The sequence below is a fragment of the Tiliqua scincoides genome, chromosome 7, assembly GCF_035046505.1.
Source record: "Tiliqua scincoides isolate rTilSci1 chromosome 7, rTilSci1.hap2, whole genome shotgun sequence".
NCBI classification, from domain to species: domain Eukaryota; kingdom Metazoa; phylum Chordata; class Lepidosauria; order Squamata; family Scincidae; genus Tiliqua; species Tiliqua scincoides.
In genome coordinates, this window is record NC_089827.1 from 4,610,798 (window position 1) to 4,630,000 (window position 19,203).

General features: G+C 47.6%; 1 protein-coding gene and 1 pseudogene across 2 annotated transcripts in view; one reads left to right on the forward strand and one right to left on the reverse strand.

Moving 5' to 3' along the window:
* Positions 1-782: 782 nt before the first annotated feature.
* Positions 783-896, reverse strand: LOC136658132 (5S ribosomal RNA; annotated as a pseudogene).
* Positions 897-16,421: 15,525 nt separating this feature from the next.
* Positions 16,422-19,203, forward strand: part of CPNE8 (copine 8) — a 52,792-nt gene continuing 50,010 nt past the window's right edge. Inside the window, exon 1 of one of the 2 annotated variants that reach the window (XM_066633347.1) lies at positions 16,422-16,563. In XM_066633347.1, coding sequence (XP_066489444.1) covers positions 16,430-16,563 — 134 coding nt within the window. In that variant the 5' untranslated portion in view covers positions 16,422-16,429. The remainder of the gene's footprint in view (positions 16,564-19,203) is intronic. The other variant, XM_066633349.1, reaches the window with a different exon arrangement.

A 19,203-nucleotide genomic window follows, 5' to 3' on the forward strand; every position in this document is an offset into this window, starting at 1 on the left:
ACCATCAGAATGGTCCCCATCCAATGAACATGAAACTCCACAGACGCACCAGAAGGCACCCCCACCATAGTAAAAAGGATAAAAACAGAGACTTGAGTGACTAATATAAAGTGAAACTTTTTATTTTAGTCTTGTAAAGTTGGTGGATCCTGATACAGTGGGTGGTAATGTGCCCACTTTATGTCTGTGCCAATCCTTAACTCAACTATAATGCTTTATGCTTTTCCATTCACTACAAGATCTAAATAAGCACTTTATCCCCCAAAATTATTGAACAAGATGAATGGATAGAGTCTTTCTCACTTGAGCCATATGAGAATTGTACTGATGCTCTTTAGGAGCAATCCTTACAATATGGCCCTTGAACCAGTGGTAGGCGGTGTTGCAGGCTAAGAGAAGGTTGGCAACCTTCAGTCTCGAAAGACTATGGTATAAGCCTACAGCACCTGGTATTCCCAGGCGGTCTCCCATCCAAGTACTAACCAGGCCTGACCCTGCTTAGCTTCCAAGATCATGGTATAAGCCTACAGCACCCGGTATTCCCAGGCAATCTCCCATCCAAATACTAACCAGGCCTGACCCTGCTTAGCTTCCGAGATCATGGTATAAGCCTACAGCACCCGGTATTCCCAGGCGGTCTCCCATCCAAGTACTAACCAGGCCTCACCCTGCTTAGCTTCCAAGATCATGGTATAAGCCTACAGCACCCAGTATTCCCAGGCAGTCTCCCATCCAAGTACTAACCAGGCCTGACCCTGCTTAGCTTCCGAGATCATGGTATAAGCCTACAGCACCCAGTATTCCCAGGCGGTCTCCCATCCAAGTACTAACCAGGCCTGACCCTGCTTAGCTTCCGAGATCAGACAAGATCGGGCATGTGCAGGGTAACAGTTGACTGCACCTGCATTCCTTTACAGGCAAGGCTACATGATCAAGATTCCTATATAGAGCAAGAGTGCCGTTATCATTGTCTCCTGCAAGGGCAGGGAGATAACAATTTTGATCCCCTTGTATCGTTTTCAGAGAGGAAGCACGGACAAAATGTCTTTTCCCCAACCCATTTGATCAGTGGTTCCCAAACTTTTAAGCACTGGGACCCACTTTTTGACACTGTATCGGAACCCACCTGGATACACTCTATCCAGCTACCAGCTAAGGTACACGTGCCACCAAATGGCGCAAGGGCTGGGAGAGAGTGGTAGAAGGGTGTTCTGGAGACGGGGAGGTGGATTTTTGGGCAGGAGAGGGCAGAACGGGGGCTGGGACAGGCTGGGAGGGGAGCAGGGATGGCGGAGCAGGCCTCCGCCATATCCTAACCCCTTTCCTGGGCCTTGCGGCATTACACCAGGGTTTTTGGATTTGCACCCATAAAGGGCAGGCTGGGGTTTTACATATAGTTGCTACCCAACTATATCTACATTATATGCTATCCAATTTCCCGAGTAGTGAGAGATTCTAGGAGCAGGAATGCTGGCTTTGGTTTCCATTTTCTAGCTCAGTACCTCTTGTAGTGGCTCAGCAAAACATGCAAGTCAAATGCATCAGCAATGTTGAAGTTAAAAGGGAAGCAAACTGGCCTGGTCGTACACACACATCCTCCCTGTGCCTTCCTACACTGCAGTTGTTCCCTAACTGCCCTTATCATTTATACTCCTAGGACTGTTTTACCATCCTTATCACTCTCCCATTCAAAGGGCCTCTGAGCACCCTCTCCACCTTATCAGAACATTGCTGGAAAAGCCTTGCTTGTGCCCCCTCGGCCCGTGGGCCTGGGCCTATTTGCCATCTCCTCTGTGCTGCTGCCTGTTCCCGTCTGATAATAAATTGAGGAATGGATTCTGTGCCACAACTAAAATGGAGCTGCCCAGAAACTCTACACATCAGCATCTACTTGCTCTGTCTTGCCTGACGGGAGCAGAGCAGAGGCAGCCGCGTGACTTTTGCGAAACTCTTGCTTGCCTTGGAGCCTGGCCAAGTTCAGCTGGAACAGGTGGCTTGCTTTCAATGCTAATTGTGTTAACAAGAATGTTCCTTGGCCCTGTATGCGCCAAAGGGGATCCATACTGATAAGTGTATGTGAGCCCAGTGGTGTAGCAAAGCACTAAGTTTTACAGGCACCTGAATGCACCTTGCAAGTGGCCCTCCCTTCCCCCTCCCCTTCAGAACCATTCTGGGCAGTGGGGGCAAAGTGGAAGTGAATGCCAGAGAAGACCCAGTGAAGAGCTGAATGCCATTTTGCTCTCATTACCCAGAATGGCTCCAAAGGGGAAGGAGAGGGGCTGCTTGCATGTTGCATTCAGGTGCCTGCAAAACTTAGTGCTTTGCAGCCCCTCTACTACCCCACTGTGTGAGCTAACATGCTAGAAAATATAGTTGGGTACACTTGTAGGGAAAAAAGCCTTACAGGACAATCCAGTGGGAAGTTGTTTTAGAAATCCCAATAGGAGCACAAGAGTGGGTCTTGCTCATCTCTCACTGGGACTTTTGCAGAGGAGCGCTTGACTCATCACATGTGGAAATAGTCACTCTGCCCATGTATTTATCTTCTACCAATGGTTTGTATCATTTGGCAAGCCCATTCACCTCCATTTTGCTCCTCCTGCCCAGAATGGCTTCAAATGGGAGGGGGACATGCCACTTGCATGCTGAAGTGAGGCTCTCTGCAAAACGTAGTGCTTTGCACGCCCTCTAGCTACGCCACTGCACTTAGTGAACATTACTTGAAGAATAACAGTCTACGGATATCTAAAATGTGATGCTTTTTGCTCTTGTGCCTGATGAGGTGTGCTTGCTTACTTTTTGGTGAGTTCTCCAGGCATTCCACTATCCTAACAAGGCTTAAAATCCATTGTGAAGATGGGAGAATTCTCAGTCACAGTCTCCAAAACAACATGGAGTGCTCAAAACGTCTCCAATTAGACCCTTGGAAGTTCCTCTTTGATGGGAAGGATTCTTGGGTGGCCTGAAATCTGTGCTGCATCAGCTCTTCAGAGTAGAAGGCATCAGGAATGAGGGACGGCTCGTCAACTGTCCCCAAAATTGCAGCTTATTGAACCACTCAAAGAGCTCAGAAACGAAAGACAGCATCGCGGCAGAGCCACCACGGCTCTGTAATTGTGACCATTTAGGGGCTCGCTGCACTCGTAAACTTTGTTCTCAAAGCAAGCTGGTGATTGCTTCAACCTGATCAATTGTTACGACGCTGGCTGGCACTGCGGGGCCCACAGATATAACAACGGAAAGGAACATTCTGACATGAACAGCTGTTTCTCCATTGATTTCCACAACAGAAATGGCCTCACTGTCACTTCAACGTGTGCTGACAGTGAAAAATGCTCAGTTCCTGATCAAATAGTCGCAAGTGAGCGACTTAGTCAGCAAAGTTCTTAGTTTTGTGACTCAGAGTATGAACCTTGGGGGCTTGTACTGCTCCCCTTCAATATGGAAAGAGCATTACCATTCCTGAGTTCTTCTCCAGCTTGGATTTTAATCGGACCTGGAAATATCTCTATTGCTTACCTGGTGGCAGCTGTTGTAGCAACTGTGGCGATAGTGATGGCGGCAGTGGTGGTGATGGCAACATTGACAGAAGAAAAGATTTCTTTCCTTCCCTTCCCCCCCTCCATTCCCTCCCTAGTGTCTGGAACATTGCTATGGTGGCATTCTTGGTGACAGGAACCCTGGGAAATGTACCTGTCCCAGAGTGCCTGGTTTTGAATGTGCTGGAGGGATGGGAGAGGCTGAGATTTGGGGGTTTGCAAATGCTCATGCTCAGTGGCGTAGCTCGAGGGGCTGCAAAGCACTAAGTTTTGCAAGGAATCTCACTGCACCGTGCAAGCGGCCCCTCCCCTTTAGAGCTATTACGGGCCGCTAGAGCAAAACAGAAGTGAACGCTTCCATTTTGCTCTAGTGGCCCAGAATGGGCTCCAAAGGAGAGGGGGAGAGCTGCTTGCACGATCCAGTGAGGCTTCCTAAAAGCTTAGTGCTTTGCACCCCCTCGAGCTACGTCACTACTCCTGCTTTTTGACTTCAGTTTTCTGCCTGCACTCTGCCTGCATATGCTCGTTGTTCTCACTGGGAATCTTTCTCTTTACCTGTATTCACAACATTTTCTCATTAGTGTTTCATCACTAAGCATCATTAACATATTGGTTACTTTCCCTCCAACTCTGTTTCCACATTACTGAGAGTTAAGGAATGCTTCCTTCTGCACCCCTAGCCGTCCATCTCCTCCCGCTCTGGAAAGCAGTAATGAGAATTATTATTAGTATGATTCATTACCCCTAATCTGCTGTTTCCCAGCCAGACTGCTGGATTTTATATACAAACCTATATTAAGTGATTGCTTTGTGTGAAACACTGAATCCAGCACTTTACTAGAACCCAGGAGTTGCCTCTGTGAGCCTGAAAGGAGGCTGAAGGAATTCTTTTTTCCTAACATTTACTGCAGGGCTTCCAAAAGTTTGCATTGCAACCCCTTAGGGCAGGGGTGCTCAATAGGTGGATCGCGATCTACCAGTAGATCGCGAGGCAAAATGAGTAGATCGTGGAGTGCCGACCCCCCCTTCAGGTGCCTCTGGGAGGAAACGCCGGGAGTAAGGCCCATTGTACTCAATGGGGCTTACTCCCAGGTAAGTGTGGCTAGGATTGCAGCCTCACAGCCTAATCCTAGGCATGTCTACTCAGGAGTAAGTCCTGTTATACTCAGTGGGGCTCAAGGTACACCAACATACATTGTACACATAAATGTTATATGTTATGATGGCGCGAACATTGTAAAAAAAACTCTGGTAGATCTCCGGGCCTTGCTGGGTTTCAAAGTAGCTCTCGAGCCAAAAAAGTGTGAGCACCCCTGCCTTAGGGTGTCACCCCACATTCACAGGGACAACTTAAGATGTCCATGATGACCCCTCTTATCTGTTCCCCCAGGTACACCCATCACGCATCTTGCAAACTCTCATAAGATCCAAGATGGTAGACTCCAAATCTTGCAAGATTTGAGCATTATCATCTTGGATTTTGTGAGATCCAAGACGGCCACATCCAAATCTCAGAAGACTTGGGTGCCAACATCTTGGATTTCATGAGATGCAAGACGGTGGCGCCCGGATGACCCGAGAGGAAGAGACGGAGGGGATGTCATGACATCATGAGGTCTCCTCGGGGTAAGGGAACATCAGTTCCCTTACCCTGTGTAGAGCCCCGGCAGCCCCTATGGGTCTACTCACAGCCGCACCAGCTATTTAGCTGTTGCAGAACCAAGGAGACCTGTGTTGGGCTCTGAGGCTCAGAAGGGGATCTGGTGGCAGCCTCTGAAGTCATTCTCCAGCCCCCTCCCAGGTTGGAACCTGGTTCTGTACTTGAGTCAAGATGGGGTTGAAAGAGGACGGGAAGCAAAAGCAAGAATAATTGAAAAGTTTACATTCTAACTCCACTGGACATCTGGGTGTTACAATAAAAGATTTTGTTCAAATTAAGGCAAAGCAGTTATTTCTGTTTAAACATCTCTGTGCAAACTGTATTCAGGATGAAGCGATCGGCCACCATTCTGGAGAGAGTGGGGCAGGCTTAAATCCCTGCCAATCAATGGGCATTAACACACTTAGCTCTGTGGAGACAGTGGCCATTTTTGACCGCATCCTAGACCTGGGTTGCAATGCTGCTGTACTTTGGCATAGCCTTTAGTTCCACTAGTTACATATAAAGGTGTTTAAACATGTTGAACCAAGCGTATGATTCCAGCATTAAACACTATTTAAATAAAAGATCTATTTACCAGGGTTGGATAATATTTCTACAGAAACATTTACTTAGCTAACGACTTACTTTCATGTGGAACTGAATTCGCACATGTATTCGTTCTTTCATTTTCATTCACACCCATCTCATTTTGGCTGCAATTATCGCATGCAAATTTCAATTGTAAAGCTTCACGCAGACTGTCGAAACACAGCAGTTCAATCTCCCAAATACCCCACTAGTGGAAACTGTATTTCCATTCCATGGAACTATCATGATAATCAATGTGAGGGGAATCATTCCCAGCCGTCCATTTCCACACACCCAACAATATGTTACACTCCTGACTGTAGTCTATAAAAAAGAGCATTTGATCAGGTTTCATTCAAAATGTTCCAGTTCATTGGGGCAGATTTAGCCCCTACCCTAATTGTGTCCCCAAATAGAACTAGTTACCTTCATCCAGATAATAAATTATTGCTACATATAGAGCAGGGGTGCCCAAACCCTGGCCCTGGGGCCACTTGTGGCCCTCGAGGCCTCTCAATGCGGCTCTCAGGGAGTCCCTAGTCTCCAATGAGCCTCTGGCCCTCCGGAGATTTGTTGGAGCCCACTCTGGCCCGACGCAACTGATCTCAGCGTGAGGGCGCCTGTTTGACCTCTTGTGAGAACTGTGGGATGAGGGCTCCCTCCACTGCTTGCTGTTTCACATCTGTGATGCAGCAGCGGCAGCAAAGGAAAGGCCAGCCTTGCTTTGTGCAAGGACTTTTATAGGCCTTGAGCTATCACAAGACCTTCATTCCTTCATATAAGTTCATCTTTAATATATTCATTTATGTAAACTTATGTAAATTTATTCAAATTTGAAATGTAAATTAATTCTTTTTTTCCCTGGCCCCTGACACAGTGTCAGGGAGATGATGTGGTCCTGCCAAAAACTTTGGACACCCCTGATATAGAGTAAAGTAGGGCATGCAAAGCAGGACTGAATAAAAAATGGGAGGGGGGAGAAGAAAGCAACAACAACAACAGTATTTATATACCACTTTTCAACAAAAAGTGGACAAAGCGGTTTACAGAGAAAAATCAAAGAACTAATGGCTCCCTGTCTCAAAAGGGTTCACAATCTAAAAAGATGTAACACCAGCAGACAGCCACTAGAAAAGACACTGCTGGGGTGATTACAACCAAAGTGATTACTGGGCTGGGGCACCTCCCGTATGAGGAAAGGCTATAGCATCTAGGGTTCTTCAATCTAGAAAAAAGGTGCCAGAGCAGGGACATGATCGAGATGTACCAAACTATGCAGGGGATGGATAGAGTGGATAGAGTGATGTACTTTTCCCTTTCGCACAACACCAGAACCAGTGGACACCCACTAAAATTGAGCATCAGGAGAGGTAGAACAGATAAAAGAAAATGTTTCTTTATCCAGTTTGTAATTAATCTGTGAAACTCCTTGCCACAGGATGTGGTGATGGCGTCTGGCTGGCCTAGATGCCTTGAAAAGAGGATTGAATGGTGTCACAAGAAAGGGTTGATGTCCCTGGAGCAAGTGGCAAGCAATCATGTCACTTTCTCGCTGGTCCAGCTCCCAGTAGGCTGCTGAGGGCTGGTTAAGTGTAAAGAACCACCCCTTTGGTGAGAAAGAGGGCTTGATCACTCCACCTGGAGATGGATGCCTGCCAGGTCGCACCTGAGAAGGCAGGTAGCAGCTCTCAAGCTGTAAGTGTAACTTTTGGTGAAGGGTTAGGAATTTGGTTGTTTTTTAAGAATTATTTTGAGACTGCTATACATTGTCTAAAACTATGCTAGAGTTTTAAGTGTCTTCTTTGTACTTTTGCATATTTCTGTAACTTAAATTCCCAAATAAAACTGTATATATTTACAGAAGTGTTCCGTTGTAGCACAGGCACTGAGCTTTGAGATATCTTTGCATATTTGGCAAACCTGGCAGGCACACCTGCAACTGCGCACATGCTTTGTTGATATGTTGAGTGTTGAAAAGCCAGTGCTCGGGAAAATAGTAGAAGGTTATAGAAAGAGCTAGCCTTGAAAATGTTATGAAGAAATCATATCTATGGAATGTGTTTGCAGTTGAGCTAGAGAGCCGGCTGGTTACAGCCAGTATGAATCTCAGCATCCGCTTAGAAATTTCCCTATTACGTAGCCTTATATCATGTGTTTTGAGACTTAATAAAAAGCTGGGTCAGGAGCTGGGAGACACTGCACTTCTCCCTTGATTCCTTCCTGCTCCTGCTTCCAGCCATTCTGCATATCTCTGAAACCTGTGTCTGTTGTCTAATTCTTGCCATGGCTTCTCTGCCACACCAAAGCAGCATCTCAAGCTGCTCCTCAAGTAGCACTGCAATGCTACATTCTGTGGGGTATATGAGAGAAATGGAGATGTATCTAAATTCAGCCTTGGCCATAGAGCCACTACCGTATAGACACCCTGTTTACGCTGCTGTGGGACCCTAGGGCCTCTGGCCAGAGCCAAGCTCCAGGTTGGGTCAGAAGTTGCTTGGTGTTAAGTAAGAGCCCAATCCTGCGCTTGGCAGCATGGCTCCGTGCCGCCGAGCACTGTCACCAACTTGCTGAAAATGTCTCAAAATATTTCCTGTGCAAAATATTTCCAATGTTAACGTACTTAGTTGTCGTGAGCAAGTTGGTTTCCCCTTAGTCTCAGCTCAGCCTTGTAATGCATGAATAACAACAGGCTATTGTGAGAAAGACAGAGAAACTCTTTGAACACATGAAATAGATTATATAAATAAGCAGAAATAGCAGCTAATAATAGCAGTTAATTTGCAATGCCGGTCTTTACAAGAATTCCGTCATTGTACGGCGAGCAAACACAGGTAGAACATTTGGTCTTTTCATCTATTTTAAAAAATAGTGGAGAAGGCTTCCATAATTTTTGATACATTGGAACCTTTGCAGAATGATGAAATCTCTACATATTTATTTCTGAACATTTGGAGAACCAATTACAGAGGAAGCTTGAATATTCTCTTGCAACTTTTTTTCAAAATGAAGAACACAATTGACTTGGCAAAACTTTCTCTGGCTGCTTACATTCCCTTAATTGAATCCTTCCCCCTCCTTCCTTGCCATGTCATTACACTTTAAAAGGAGTTATATCAATAAACTATAATGTATGTTTCTTATGGAACAAACAGTGTAAAACACTGTGGGGGGGGAAAAGAACAAGCAGAGGCAGCGGTTTGAGGTATTACTAAATAATGTGTGCTTCATAATTCACCAAGAGAATTGAGCAATAAGGCAGAAGAATAAATGACACGCAATCCAATAAACCAGAACTAATGGTATTCTCCTTAATGGAATTACTGTATTGGTGGGTTTCAGCCAAGATGTTTTTGGCTTTGCACAGTGCTGGCTTAATTAGGGGTATAATAAAGAATAAAAACCATGCGCAACCAGAGGTGCCCATTATGTGTGGAACAGACCATAAAATAACTGCTCCCCACTCAGGACTTGGAAACAAAGGCGACCCACTGACATTATTTCAACCAGGGGGTGTAACATTCGCTTCCTAACAAATGAAAAACGTAACTGAATACAATGCTTTTGGTTCGTTTCTTACAGGCAGAGGTGGGTGAAAATGGTTTTATTTTTGCACAGATTTTGGTGTTAGAAGTGCAGAAAGCGGTGTTGTGTGTTTATTCAAACTTTATATTACAATTATAAATTATGATCATTTTAAAAGTGTACTAGGTCGGTGATATAGGTGGTATAGAGTCAGCTGATGTAGCCACAGTCATTATTCATGACTTCAGGCGTTTGTCTCGCTTCCACTGCCCAGAATGGCTCCAAAAGCAGGGAGACGGTGAGGCTCCCTGCAAAACTTAGTGCTTTACACCCCCCTCTAGCTATGCCACTGAGTGCCAAGTTCAGATCCTGTTTTAATCATTTTTGCAAAGTTTTATAGATCTCTTTCAATTATCTGAACCCAAATATCAAAAGGGTCAGTTTGATCGATATCCTGGATAGACCAGAATAGCCAACCTTTCAACCCTTTAGCAATTGAGGAGGGAATTTCAGCAGCTGAAAGGTTGATCAACCCTTTTAAACGCATGGGAATGTATATCTCCCACCCCACCCCCCAATGTGCCACAGACTTTGAACTATAATTTAATTTGCACATTATGGGACAGTTGAAATAAACCTAATGAAATAAACTGCCTTCCTTGTGATTACGTCCTGGTGCATGAAATAAGTGACTTAAAAGCGCTGATCAGAGTATTGTCTGAACTGGCCCCAAATGGATTACTAAATAGCAATTGAAAATTGACGCTTTAAAAAAAAAAAATTGTCAAATAATACAGTAGTGAAATTGATGTTCCGGAAAGTAAATGTTGCAATCAGTGACCAGAATCAGCTTTAAAAAGTAGTTATGGTTAATGCATAATGGAAAAAAATTCTTCCATAAATAGTATTGTGGCTCTCCTTGCAATTCCATGTTTGTTCTCACTAAATAACAGTGGGGGGATTTTTTTTCCCCCAAGCCTACGAAGATTCTGAGTCACAAACGTCTCTTCTTGAGATGTACTAATTAATGACCTACAAGGAAGAAAACAGAGGGGGTGGGGTGGGGGGAGGTGATCGATGTCTGCATCCTGTGGCAGTCAAGTTCAATTATACCCTGAAACTTGGAAGGAGCAATGTTGCAAGGTAATTATTCAGTGCCACACATTTCATTTATTCTAGATTAGACTGCCTGTAAGTCAAATTTTCCTTTCCTTTGAAATCGGGTTGATTTTCTTAAGGCAAACACGACAAGCCCAAGTTAATTAGCAATAACGGGTAAAAATGAGCCCCTAAATGACCTTTAGAGTATGACCTTTCCAGTCTTGGGGTTTGGTCACACAGAGGCCCTTTCTTTTATTATGCCACAGAGGGGCTGCTTGCAGCACAACTCTTTTTCACACTGCCAGGATAATATGAGAAACCCAGGACTACATGGGAGGAGCTAAGCTGCAGGGGGTGGAGCCATATTGTGGAACTCTCCCACACAGCACTGGGGTTACATATTATTCCTGCTGAGTAGGAAGACTCTACTCTGCAGCAGAAACCCCACCACCAGTGTCACCTGCAGAGGAAGCCATAGAGCCCACTCTCTTCCACAAGACCAAAACAATCGTTATGACATAGAAGCATTTGTGTTCTGTATGCATACTCCATTGATAACAATGGTAACTCCATTGGCTCCATTCATGCTCCACTGGTAACTCATACTTGGGTTTTAAGCCAATTGGACCAACTGCTCCCAATTGGGTCACACACCTAAGGACCTTCCACACTAAGGTAATCTACTCTTGTATGCTACTATTGAATGCAAACTGATATTAACACGTGCTTTGATCTATTTGGTCCATTATCTTACATTTTTAAGTGCACACGTTGATGGTTTTCCATTCTACCATTGTGATAAGTCTATTAAATTTTATGGATATCTCCAAGAGTCTACAGACTCCGGCTCTGAAGCTGCACCCCTGCAAAAAGATGTTTCCAATTGGGCCCCATAGCCCCTAAGGCCGGCCCAGATTTAACTAGTAATAAAACTTGTGTTTGAGTTTTATTAGTGTGTTATTTAATTAGTGTGTTTCAGTGCAATACAATGCTGCTTATTAAAATGGCTCATAGTCATTTATAATACTTTCTAGGACCTTAATCCGCACTGTACCTGCTTCCAACAATTACGAAGCATATACTGACACTTTATAAATGGAAGGTTGTATCATATATCCAATATTTTTTTTCCTACATGAAAATAAGCTCCAGTCTTTCTTGTGATGTGCCACCTTGGAACGGATTCGCTTCCGAACACGGCTAGGGTGCCCAAGCATTGTAAAACGTCAGGTGGAATGGCAGTAAAAATTATTTCTCTGAGGATTTCTGTTTGCTGGAGACCCACTACTTCAGCTTATCAGAGACCTGAATACCATGTTACCTCAAGGTGCAGTCCATCCATCCCAATCCCCTATCTAATCCCATTGTACACAAAGGAAAGGAAGGTGAAACAGTCAAATCCCATGACGTTCTGTACACATAAGGGGTGGCGCAAATATGACCTTCTGGTTATCAGCAGTACAGTTTGCAAAGGAAAATGGACTCCGAATGGCTCTTAGAAGGTCATGGAACCCAGACACATTCTAACATCTGCTATTTGGCAACAAGTTATTTCTAGCTGAGATTTTTGTTTCCTAACACTCATGGTTAGACTGGAACAATTTAGCATTTTTTTTTTAAAAGGCAAATCTAACACACTCCTAGTTGTTACACCTGCAGAAAATAATTGCCTTAGATTCAGGGACATTTACTAAGAGATCATTAAAGATGATATCAATAAGGGGCTGTGTTCAGCTCTGGAATAAATGTACCAATTCCATCTCTGATTCCTTTTCATCTGCTGTACTGATTTTCAACCTTTTTCATCTCACTGCATATTGATGAGGCACTAAAATTGTCAAGGCACACCACCAGTTTTAGGACAATTAACCAGGCACACCATGTGTTGGTAGTGCGGGGACCACATGCCCCCAATGGTCCTACTAATAACAGATTTTTTTCCCAAACACCCATGGCACATCTGTGGACCATTCACGGCACATCAGTGTGCTGTGGCACACTGGTTGGAATTAGCTGATCCTGATCTAATGTATTAGTTTAAATTCAGTGGCATTTCTTCCTCACAAATTGGATGGATTTTTATTACCGGAATCATGCAATTTTGTGCGCAAATAACTGAAAAAAGCGCATATCATCAGAGCATCATCGAGACTCTTGAGCACAGTTCCATTGGCAAAGGAACTTGAAGTTTCACTTTCTGTACTTATGTATTCGGGGGGGGGGGGAAATTTCCAAAGCAAAAGGAATGAGAAGACAGTTCCCTGAGCCAGACCAACTCATAATTAAAAAAAAAAGGCGTGCAAGCAGCCCTTCCCCTTCGCAGCCATACTGGACTATAGGAGCAAAACAGAGGCGTTTGCCTCTTCTCTGCGTCTTCTCTGTAATTCGCCTCCATTTTGCTCCCATCACCCAGAATGGCTCCAAAAGGGAGTGGCTGCTTGCACACCGCTGTGAAGCTCCCTGCAAAACTTAGTGCTTTGCACCCCCTCTAGCTGCGCCACTGGGTACCATCCATGTCTCTGTTCTTTTCTACTTTAGATTGTAAGCCCCACAGGGCAGAGACCTGTCTTGTAAAACATATGCACACTGATGCCACTATAGAAATGAATAACTTTTCCCCCAGTCTCCATAGTTTTCTGCTGTATCCTTTATTAACACGGTGGATTTCGCAAGAGGTCACCGCTGTTCACACCACGCAGAGTGCTGGTCAAGATGGGTTTTTCAGAGTGCTGCATGTCCATTTTAAACAGTTTTGCACCATCTGAGGTCTTGCTGTGTAGCAGTGACACAACTCTAAAAAGTATGGTGCTAAAAGCCTTCGAAAAAGCATGTATTTCAGTGTGGAAATACAAAATTTATGAATGCCGTGAATGCAGCTTAGAAAGCAGAACAAACAAGCGCAAGCACCAGGCTTCTGTGTGTATGAGCAGACGCTGCCCCCCTCCCCATCAGTTGGACGTGGCTCTCTCAAGCCCACCTCTCAGGTTGCTGAGAGGGGAACCTCAAGATCCTCTAGTCTTGCCCTCTGGGAGGGGAGTGTGCAGCATTCACTCTGCACCCCTTCCTTAACACTGCAGGATAGAAAGAAGAAGCAGCCCAGAAATGGCTCTCCATTGCTTTCCTGGACATGATGGGGGGGAGGTCAGGAATGGGGAGGGTGTCCTGGATTCCCCGCAGCCCCATTTGGAGTGGTTCACCACCAGCCTTCATGGGGGGAGGGAGAGACTTTTCCCCTGGATGGGGAGAGCCACAGCCTGGAGTTTGTTTGGAAACAGCCGGAGCCAGTGGCATAGCTAGAGGGGGTGCAAAGCACTAAGTTTTGCAGGTGCCTGAATGCGCCATGCAAGCGGCCACTTCGCTTTGGAGACATTCTGGGTGATGGAAGCAAAATGGAGATGAATGCCAGAGAAGACCCAGAGAAGAGGCAAGTGGCTCTGAAGCGGAGGGGCAGCTTGTACAGCGCGGTGAGGCTCCCTCCAAAACTTGGTGCTTTGCACCCCCTCTAGCTATGCCACTGGCCGCTCCCTGAATCCAGGACACCTCCTATGCAGAGCCAGCTGGACTTGCTTCCTTCCCCTCTGCCTGGCTGTCCCAAGACTGTGGGGAAAGCCAACCATGCTGTGGCACTCTCTGTCCTTGGCAAGCAGGGGAGGGATTCCTCCTCTCAGGCCTGCCACGCCTGGGCTCTCTCTCTCCCTCCCTTCCCTGGATCTTGGCATCTGCCTGGCCTCGGTTTCCTGCTTTCAGTTCACAGGTGACCGCGTGACCCGAGTCGTGCTCTGCCTCTTGTTAGGAAGGAGGGCTGGATGCCAGCACTCTGGTTCAACTGATGATGATGAAGATGATGATGATTTTATTTTGAAAAGATCAGGCTGCCTTGCTGCGTTTCAGGGTTATTTATACGCATTGCCAGGGAGTGGAGCTTCTGCCAGTCGATGACTCACAGGGGGAAACGAGGCCCCTTCCGCCTGGGCAGGCAATGAGCTGCTGAGAGGAAGGAGGCCCTTGGAACACCGGCAGGGAGCCATCCCGCAACCCCGACCCGCCCTGCTCGTGGGAATCCCGCGTGCCAAGAGACAGCAGCAAATACTCAGTAACTCATCCGGATTAATTAATCCGGATTAACTACCACTGTGGTTCAGTCGGGCAAGGGTCTCTCTCAGGTGCATGTAGGGCCAGCGGGGGGGGGGGAGCAGATTCCCAGCAGAGATCTGTAGAATCTTGGGATCAGTGGCGTAGCTGGGGGGGCAAAGCACTAAGTTTTGCAGGGAGCCTTACCGCAGCGTGCAAGCGACCCTCCCCCCTTCGGGGCCATTCTGGGCTGTGGGTGCAAAACATACGCCTCTGTTTTGCACCCACCGCCCAGAATGGCTCCGAAGTGGGGGGGTGGGGGGGTCGCTTGCACGCTTCGGTGAGGCTCCCTGCAAAACTTAGTGCTTTGCCCCCCCACTAACTACGCCACTGGGTAGTGCCCCCGCCTCGCCCACCATTCTAGTACTCCTTCCTCTCCCCCGCGCAGAAGCAAAGCTCCTTATTCCGGAGTCACTAATCCGGAATAACGAGCACTCTGTTTCTGCCTTGGTCACGACTTGATTAAGGGGTGCCCGCCCCAAGCATCTCTCAAGCATCATCCCAAGACAGCCCAATTCTATCCACACTTTCCTGGGAGTAAGCTCCACTGGGACACAATGGGTTTTACTTCTGAGTAGGCGTGCACAGGGTTGTGCTGAGAAAAGGTAAGCCAGTAGGGTGCCCTCCCCATTTCACCATCTGATCTGGAGCAAAAAAATAAAAATTAAGGCTACAATCCTGTGCACACTTTCCTAGGGAGTAAGCCCCATGGACTTCAGTGAGACTTACTTCTGAGTACCCGTACCTAGAATTAGGTGCTGTAATTAGGTGCTGTAAAGGTGCAGAGTTTCTCCAACTGTGGGTCAGGACCCACTAGGTGGATCGCGAGCCAATTTCAGGTGGGTCGCCATTCTTTTCAATGTGCATTTCATTATTAATGTATTAGATTTGCTGCTACCTGTAGGCGATGCAACTACATGTTGTAGGCGATGCAACTACATTCGGGGAAATGATACAGATCTGTGCTTTGAGCAGGCTACTTGCTTTTAACAATGCTAGTCAATGGGGCTTACTCGCGGGTAAGTGTGGACAGGATTGCAGCCTTTGGGATTCTTGGGGAATTTTTTTTTTTTTTAAACAGTTCATCAGCTGTTTGGGAGAATTAGGAGGCTTCTTCTTTACTTTAAATGATTTTAACTTATGGTAAACTTTTAATTTACTTAATTAGCTCATTAGCTCACAGGTGTGTACCATTTGATCCTTGCTGTGTGTATGCAACCCTTGGGCAGAAATTGCTTTTAATTTGATTTTGTCACAGGGTGGGGGAGGCGGTGTTAAAAGTTTCCAGCTTGATGATGTCACTTCTGGCCAGGATATTATGGCCTCTGGTGGGGCCTGGCAAGTGTGTCATTCCAAAAAGTGGGTCCCGGTGCCGAAAAGTTTGAGAACCACTGCTGTCAGGCTCCAATCCTAGACCCACGCTTTCCTGGGAGTAAGCCCCTCTGAAGACTCCGGGACTTCCTTCTGAGTAGTCAATCGGAGGCTTTGCGCTCAAAAACACAAGGGCGACAATCCTCTCCGCACTTTCCTGGGAGTCAGCCCCATAGACCGCAATGGAATTTACTTCTGAGTAGACACGCTTAGAATTGGGGGGGGCAGAGTTGAATGTTTCCCCCCCCCCCTTTTCGGGCACGCTGGAAAAACCAGGCACTTTCCGAGGGCGCGCCCAGCTGCTCGCCGCTCTGCGGGAGCATTTTCAAGTGGCGCGCCGTTCCGCAGGCCGCCCTGCTGGGAGCGGAGGCGGGGGCCCCGCGCGCGATTCCCTGCTGATTGTGACGTCACAAAGCCACACAGGCGCGCCTGCCCCCCTTCCCAGCTCAGTCCGCGGACGGGCGCCCGGGTGCCTCCTCCGCTCCGCTCTCCGCCCGGGAAATTCCGACGGCGTCAGCTCTGCCCGCCCGCCCCGATGCTGGGTCCGGACAAGCTGCTGGGGCCGCCGCCCAAGCTGGACAGGTACGGGAACATGGCCACGGTGGGCGACCTGAGCCCGCTCAGCGCCAGCATCCCGGCCACCCGCGTGGAGATCTCCGTCGCCTGCAGGTGAGGAGGGGCTTTCCTCGGGGCCCGCTGCTTCTGGGGCGCCTGCACAGGTGGGGGGGCGCGGACCGACCACGGTGTGATCCGATCCTACTCGGGAGCAAGCCCCCTTGGCGCCCAGCAAGGGCTCCACAGCACGGCCCCGGGCGTGCGAGCCTACTCGGGAGCAAGCCCTCCCCACGGCTGCCCAGCAAGCCTCGACCCAGCCTACTCACAAGGAAGCCCCACTGTGGTTCGCAAGAGTCGGCAGCCCAGGCGTGGAGAGGGGGGGGGTGTGCCCCACTGGTGTCCAGCGAGACTTCAGCAGCTCCAGCCTCGGCGTGCCTACTCCAGAGTCAGCCCCGTGGGGCCCATCAGCTCTGAGGCTGTGCAGTCCCATCCACTCCGAAGCCCCCTTGACTTCAGGGAGATTTGTTTCAGAGTAGACGTGCCTGGGCTGGGGCTCTTCGACAGCACAATCCTAGGCGTGTCTGCTGGGAAGTGTAAGTGGTGTGGAGTTGCTGTTGGGCTTTTACTCCCCGGGAGAGTAAGTGTGTGTAGAGGACTGCAGCCTGAGGGCTGCCCTCCTGTCTTGACAAAAGCACCTCTGGTGGGGGCAAAGGTGTTCTTTTGCCCCATGGTGCCCCCTTTCCCTTGGGTAGGGGGCCCAGGCGTGGTGGGGAGTGGATTGAGCCCTCTCCAACTGTGGTGACCCCCCCTTATCCCTGGTCACTCACTCATGCACACACATACATAAAGATCTAGGCCCAAGAAGAAGAGGAGCAGCCCCCCCCACCTGTTCCAGTGAGTGATCCACTGGTGGTACTGGTGATCTCCACCCCCACCCTCTCCAGGAAGTTAGTGAGGTATATACAGTCTCTTTCCTCCAGGCAATATAGAGAAGAGAGTGAGCCTGCAATCCTGTGCATGCCTTCCTGGGAGGGGGGGGGATAAGCCCCATTGACTCTAACAGAGCTTACTTCAGAGCTGATATGCACAGGATTGGGCTCTGGTGTGTGTCTATGGCTGTACAAACACTCAGGGCAGCTGACACCCATTTGTGTACTGTATCCCGTGAGGTTTGCATTGCCATAAAGAGGGCCGAAATACCAATGCACTGAGAGTGGAAAGCAGAGGTGTGGGCCAGAGGAAGGGGGAGGGGGTCTGAATTTTAAAATACTGAATAACAACCTTTAAGGAACAAACACACCCTTTCTAACTTCCTAACTATGTACTTGGGGGAAGGGAGTGGAAAGGTCTGTTTTCCTTTCTCTGCCTCCCGCCCCCTAAAAAGTTGCCAAATGCCTTTCCCCTGTGTGGGTGCCAAGAGGGAACAAGATAGATGAAGACATTCCGCTTCACTGGGTGTAGCAAGCTGGGACTTCTCTCTCGGATGCCACTTGTGGTGCCAGCTGGGTGGTGCAGTCATCTATCCTGTCCAGCTCTTGCAGGGAGTTGACTGTGGGAGTCCAGGGTGTGAAATCTTGCTCTGTCCATCAGAAATGTCTTTCCACTGGTGCTGCTCCCTGGGTGAAAAAGTGCTTCGCCATAATTTCTTTTGCCAGAGTTGCTCCTGGCGCAGGAGAGAAGCTGAGCGGGCAGGCAGACCTTCTCTGCTGCTGTGGTTTCTCCAGAAGATACCAGTGATGTGGAAATTCTTTTGGTGTGTCTACAGTACTTGGCTTCAGAGGGGATCAGAATGTTCCCCCTTCTGTGATGGGTGTGGGTGGGAAATCCGCTTTCCTTTGTGAGGTTGCTTTGACTGGGATCAAGATAAGAAGTATTCTTTGATCCACTCTTTGATTCCCCCCCCCACAGATGTGTAAGGCATAGAAGACAGAGAGCCCCAAATCAAAACATCCTGTATCCTACAGTCTGAACAGGGTGACAATAGGGGAAAAGGATGTCATTTGTCTCCATTTGCTGGTGTGAAGAGAAGCACAAAAAGGGGTGAAGCATCAGAAAATGTGCATTTTTTTCCCCTACAAGCTGGACATGAGGCTGTAGTTATTATTATTTTTTCTGCAGAGTCTTTAAATGTTTTCCAAGCTTGCGAAATATCTTTTCCTGCTTTGTTTTGGGAATAGCTCAAACGAGAGTTTGTGAATAAGAGGCTGAATACTCAGCTTTCTTAATGACAGCACCCTGTTCGTTGTGAAAAGAAGGAAGTGGTAGGAAAATGTCGGGCCGTTGCCACAGTGAAGGGTAAAGTGTGTTCTGGTGGTTTACTCACGGAGGCAAGCATGATAGCGGCAAGATTTCTTAATCAAGAAATTGGTTTGTAGCTCTGTTCGGGCCAGCAGCATAGCTAGACAGGGGATGAGAAGGAGCCAAGCTGAATTGCATGATCCCTAAGTGGTGGCGTAGCTGGAGGGGGTGCAAAGCACTAAGTTTTGCAGGCGCCTGAATGCGCCATGCCAGCAGTCCCTTCCCCTCTCCTTCAGAGCCCTTCCAGGCAGTGGGAGCAAAATGGAGGTGAATCAGATATTTGATTTTCTCTGTAAACTGCTTTGTGAACTTGCGTTGAAAAGCTGTATATAAATACTGTTAATAATAATAATGCAGGGAGGCAAATATCTCTGTTTTGCTCCCCTGCCCAGAATGGCTCTGAAGGGGACAGACCACTGGCATGGAGCATTCAGGTGCCTGTAAAACCTAGTGCTT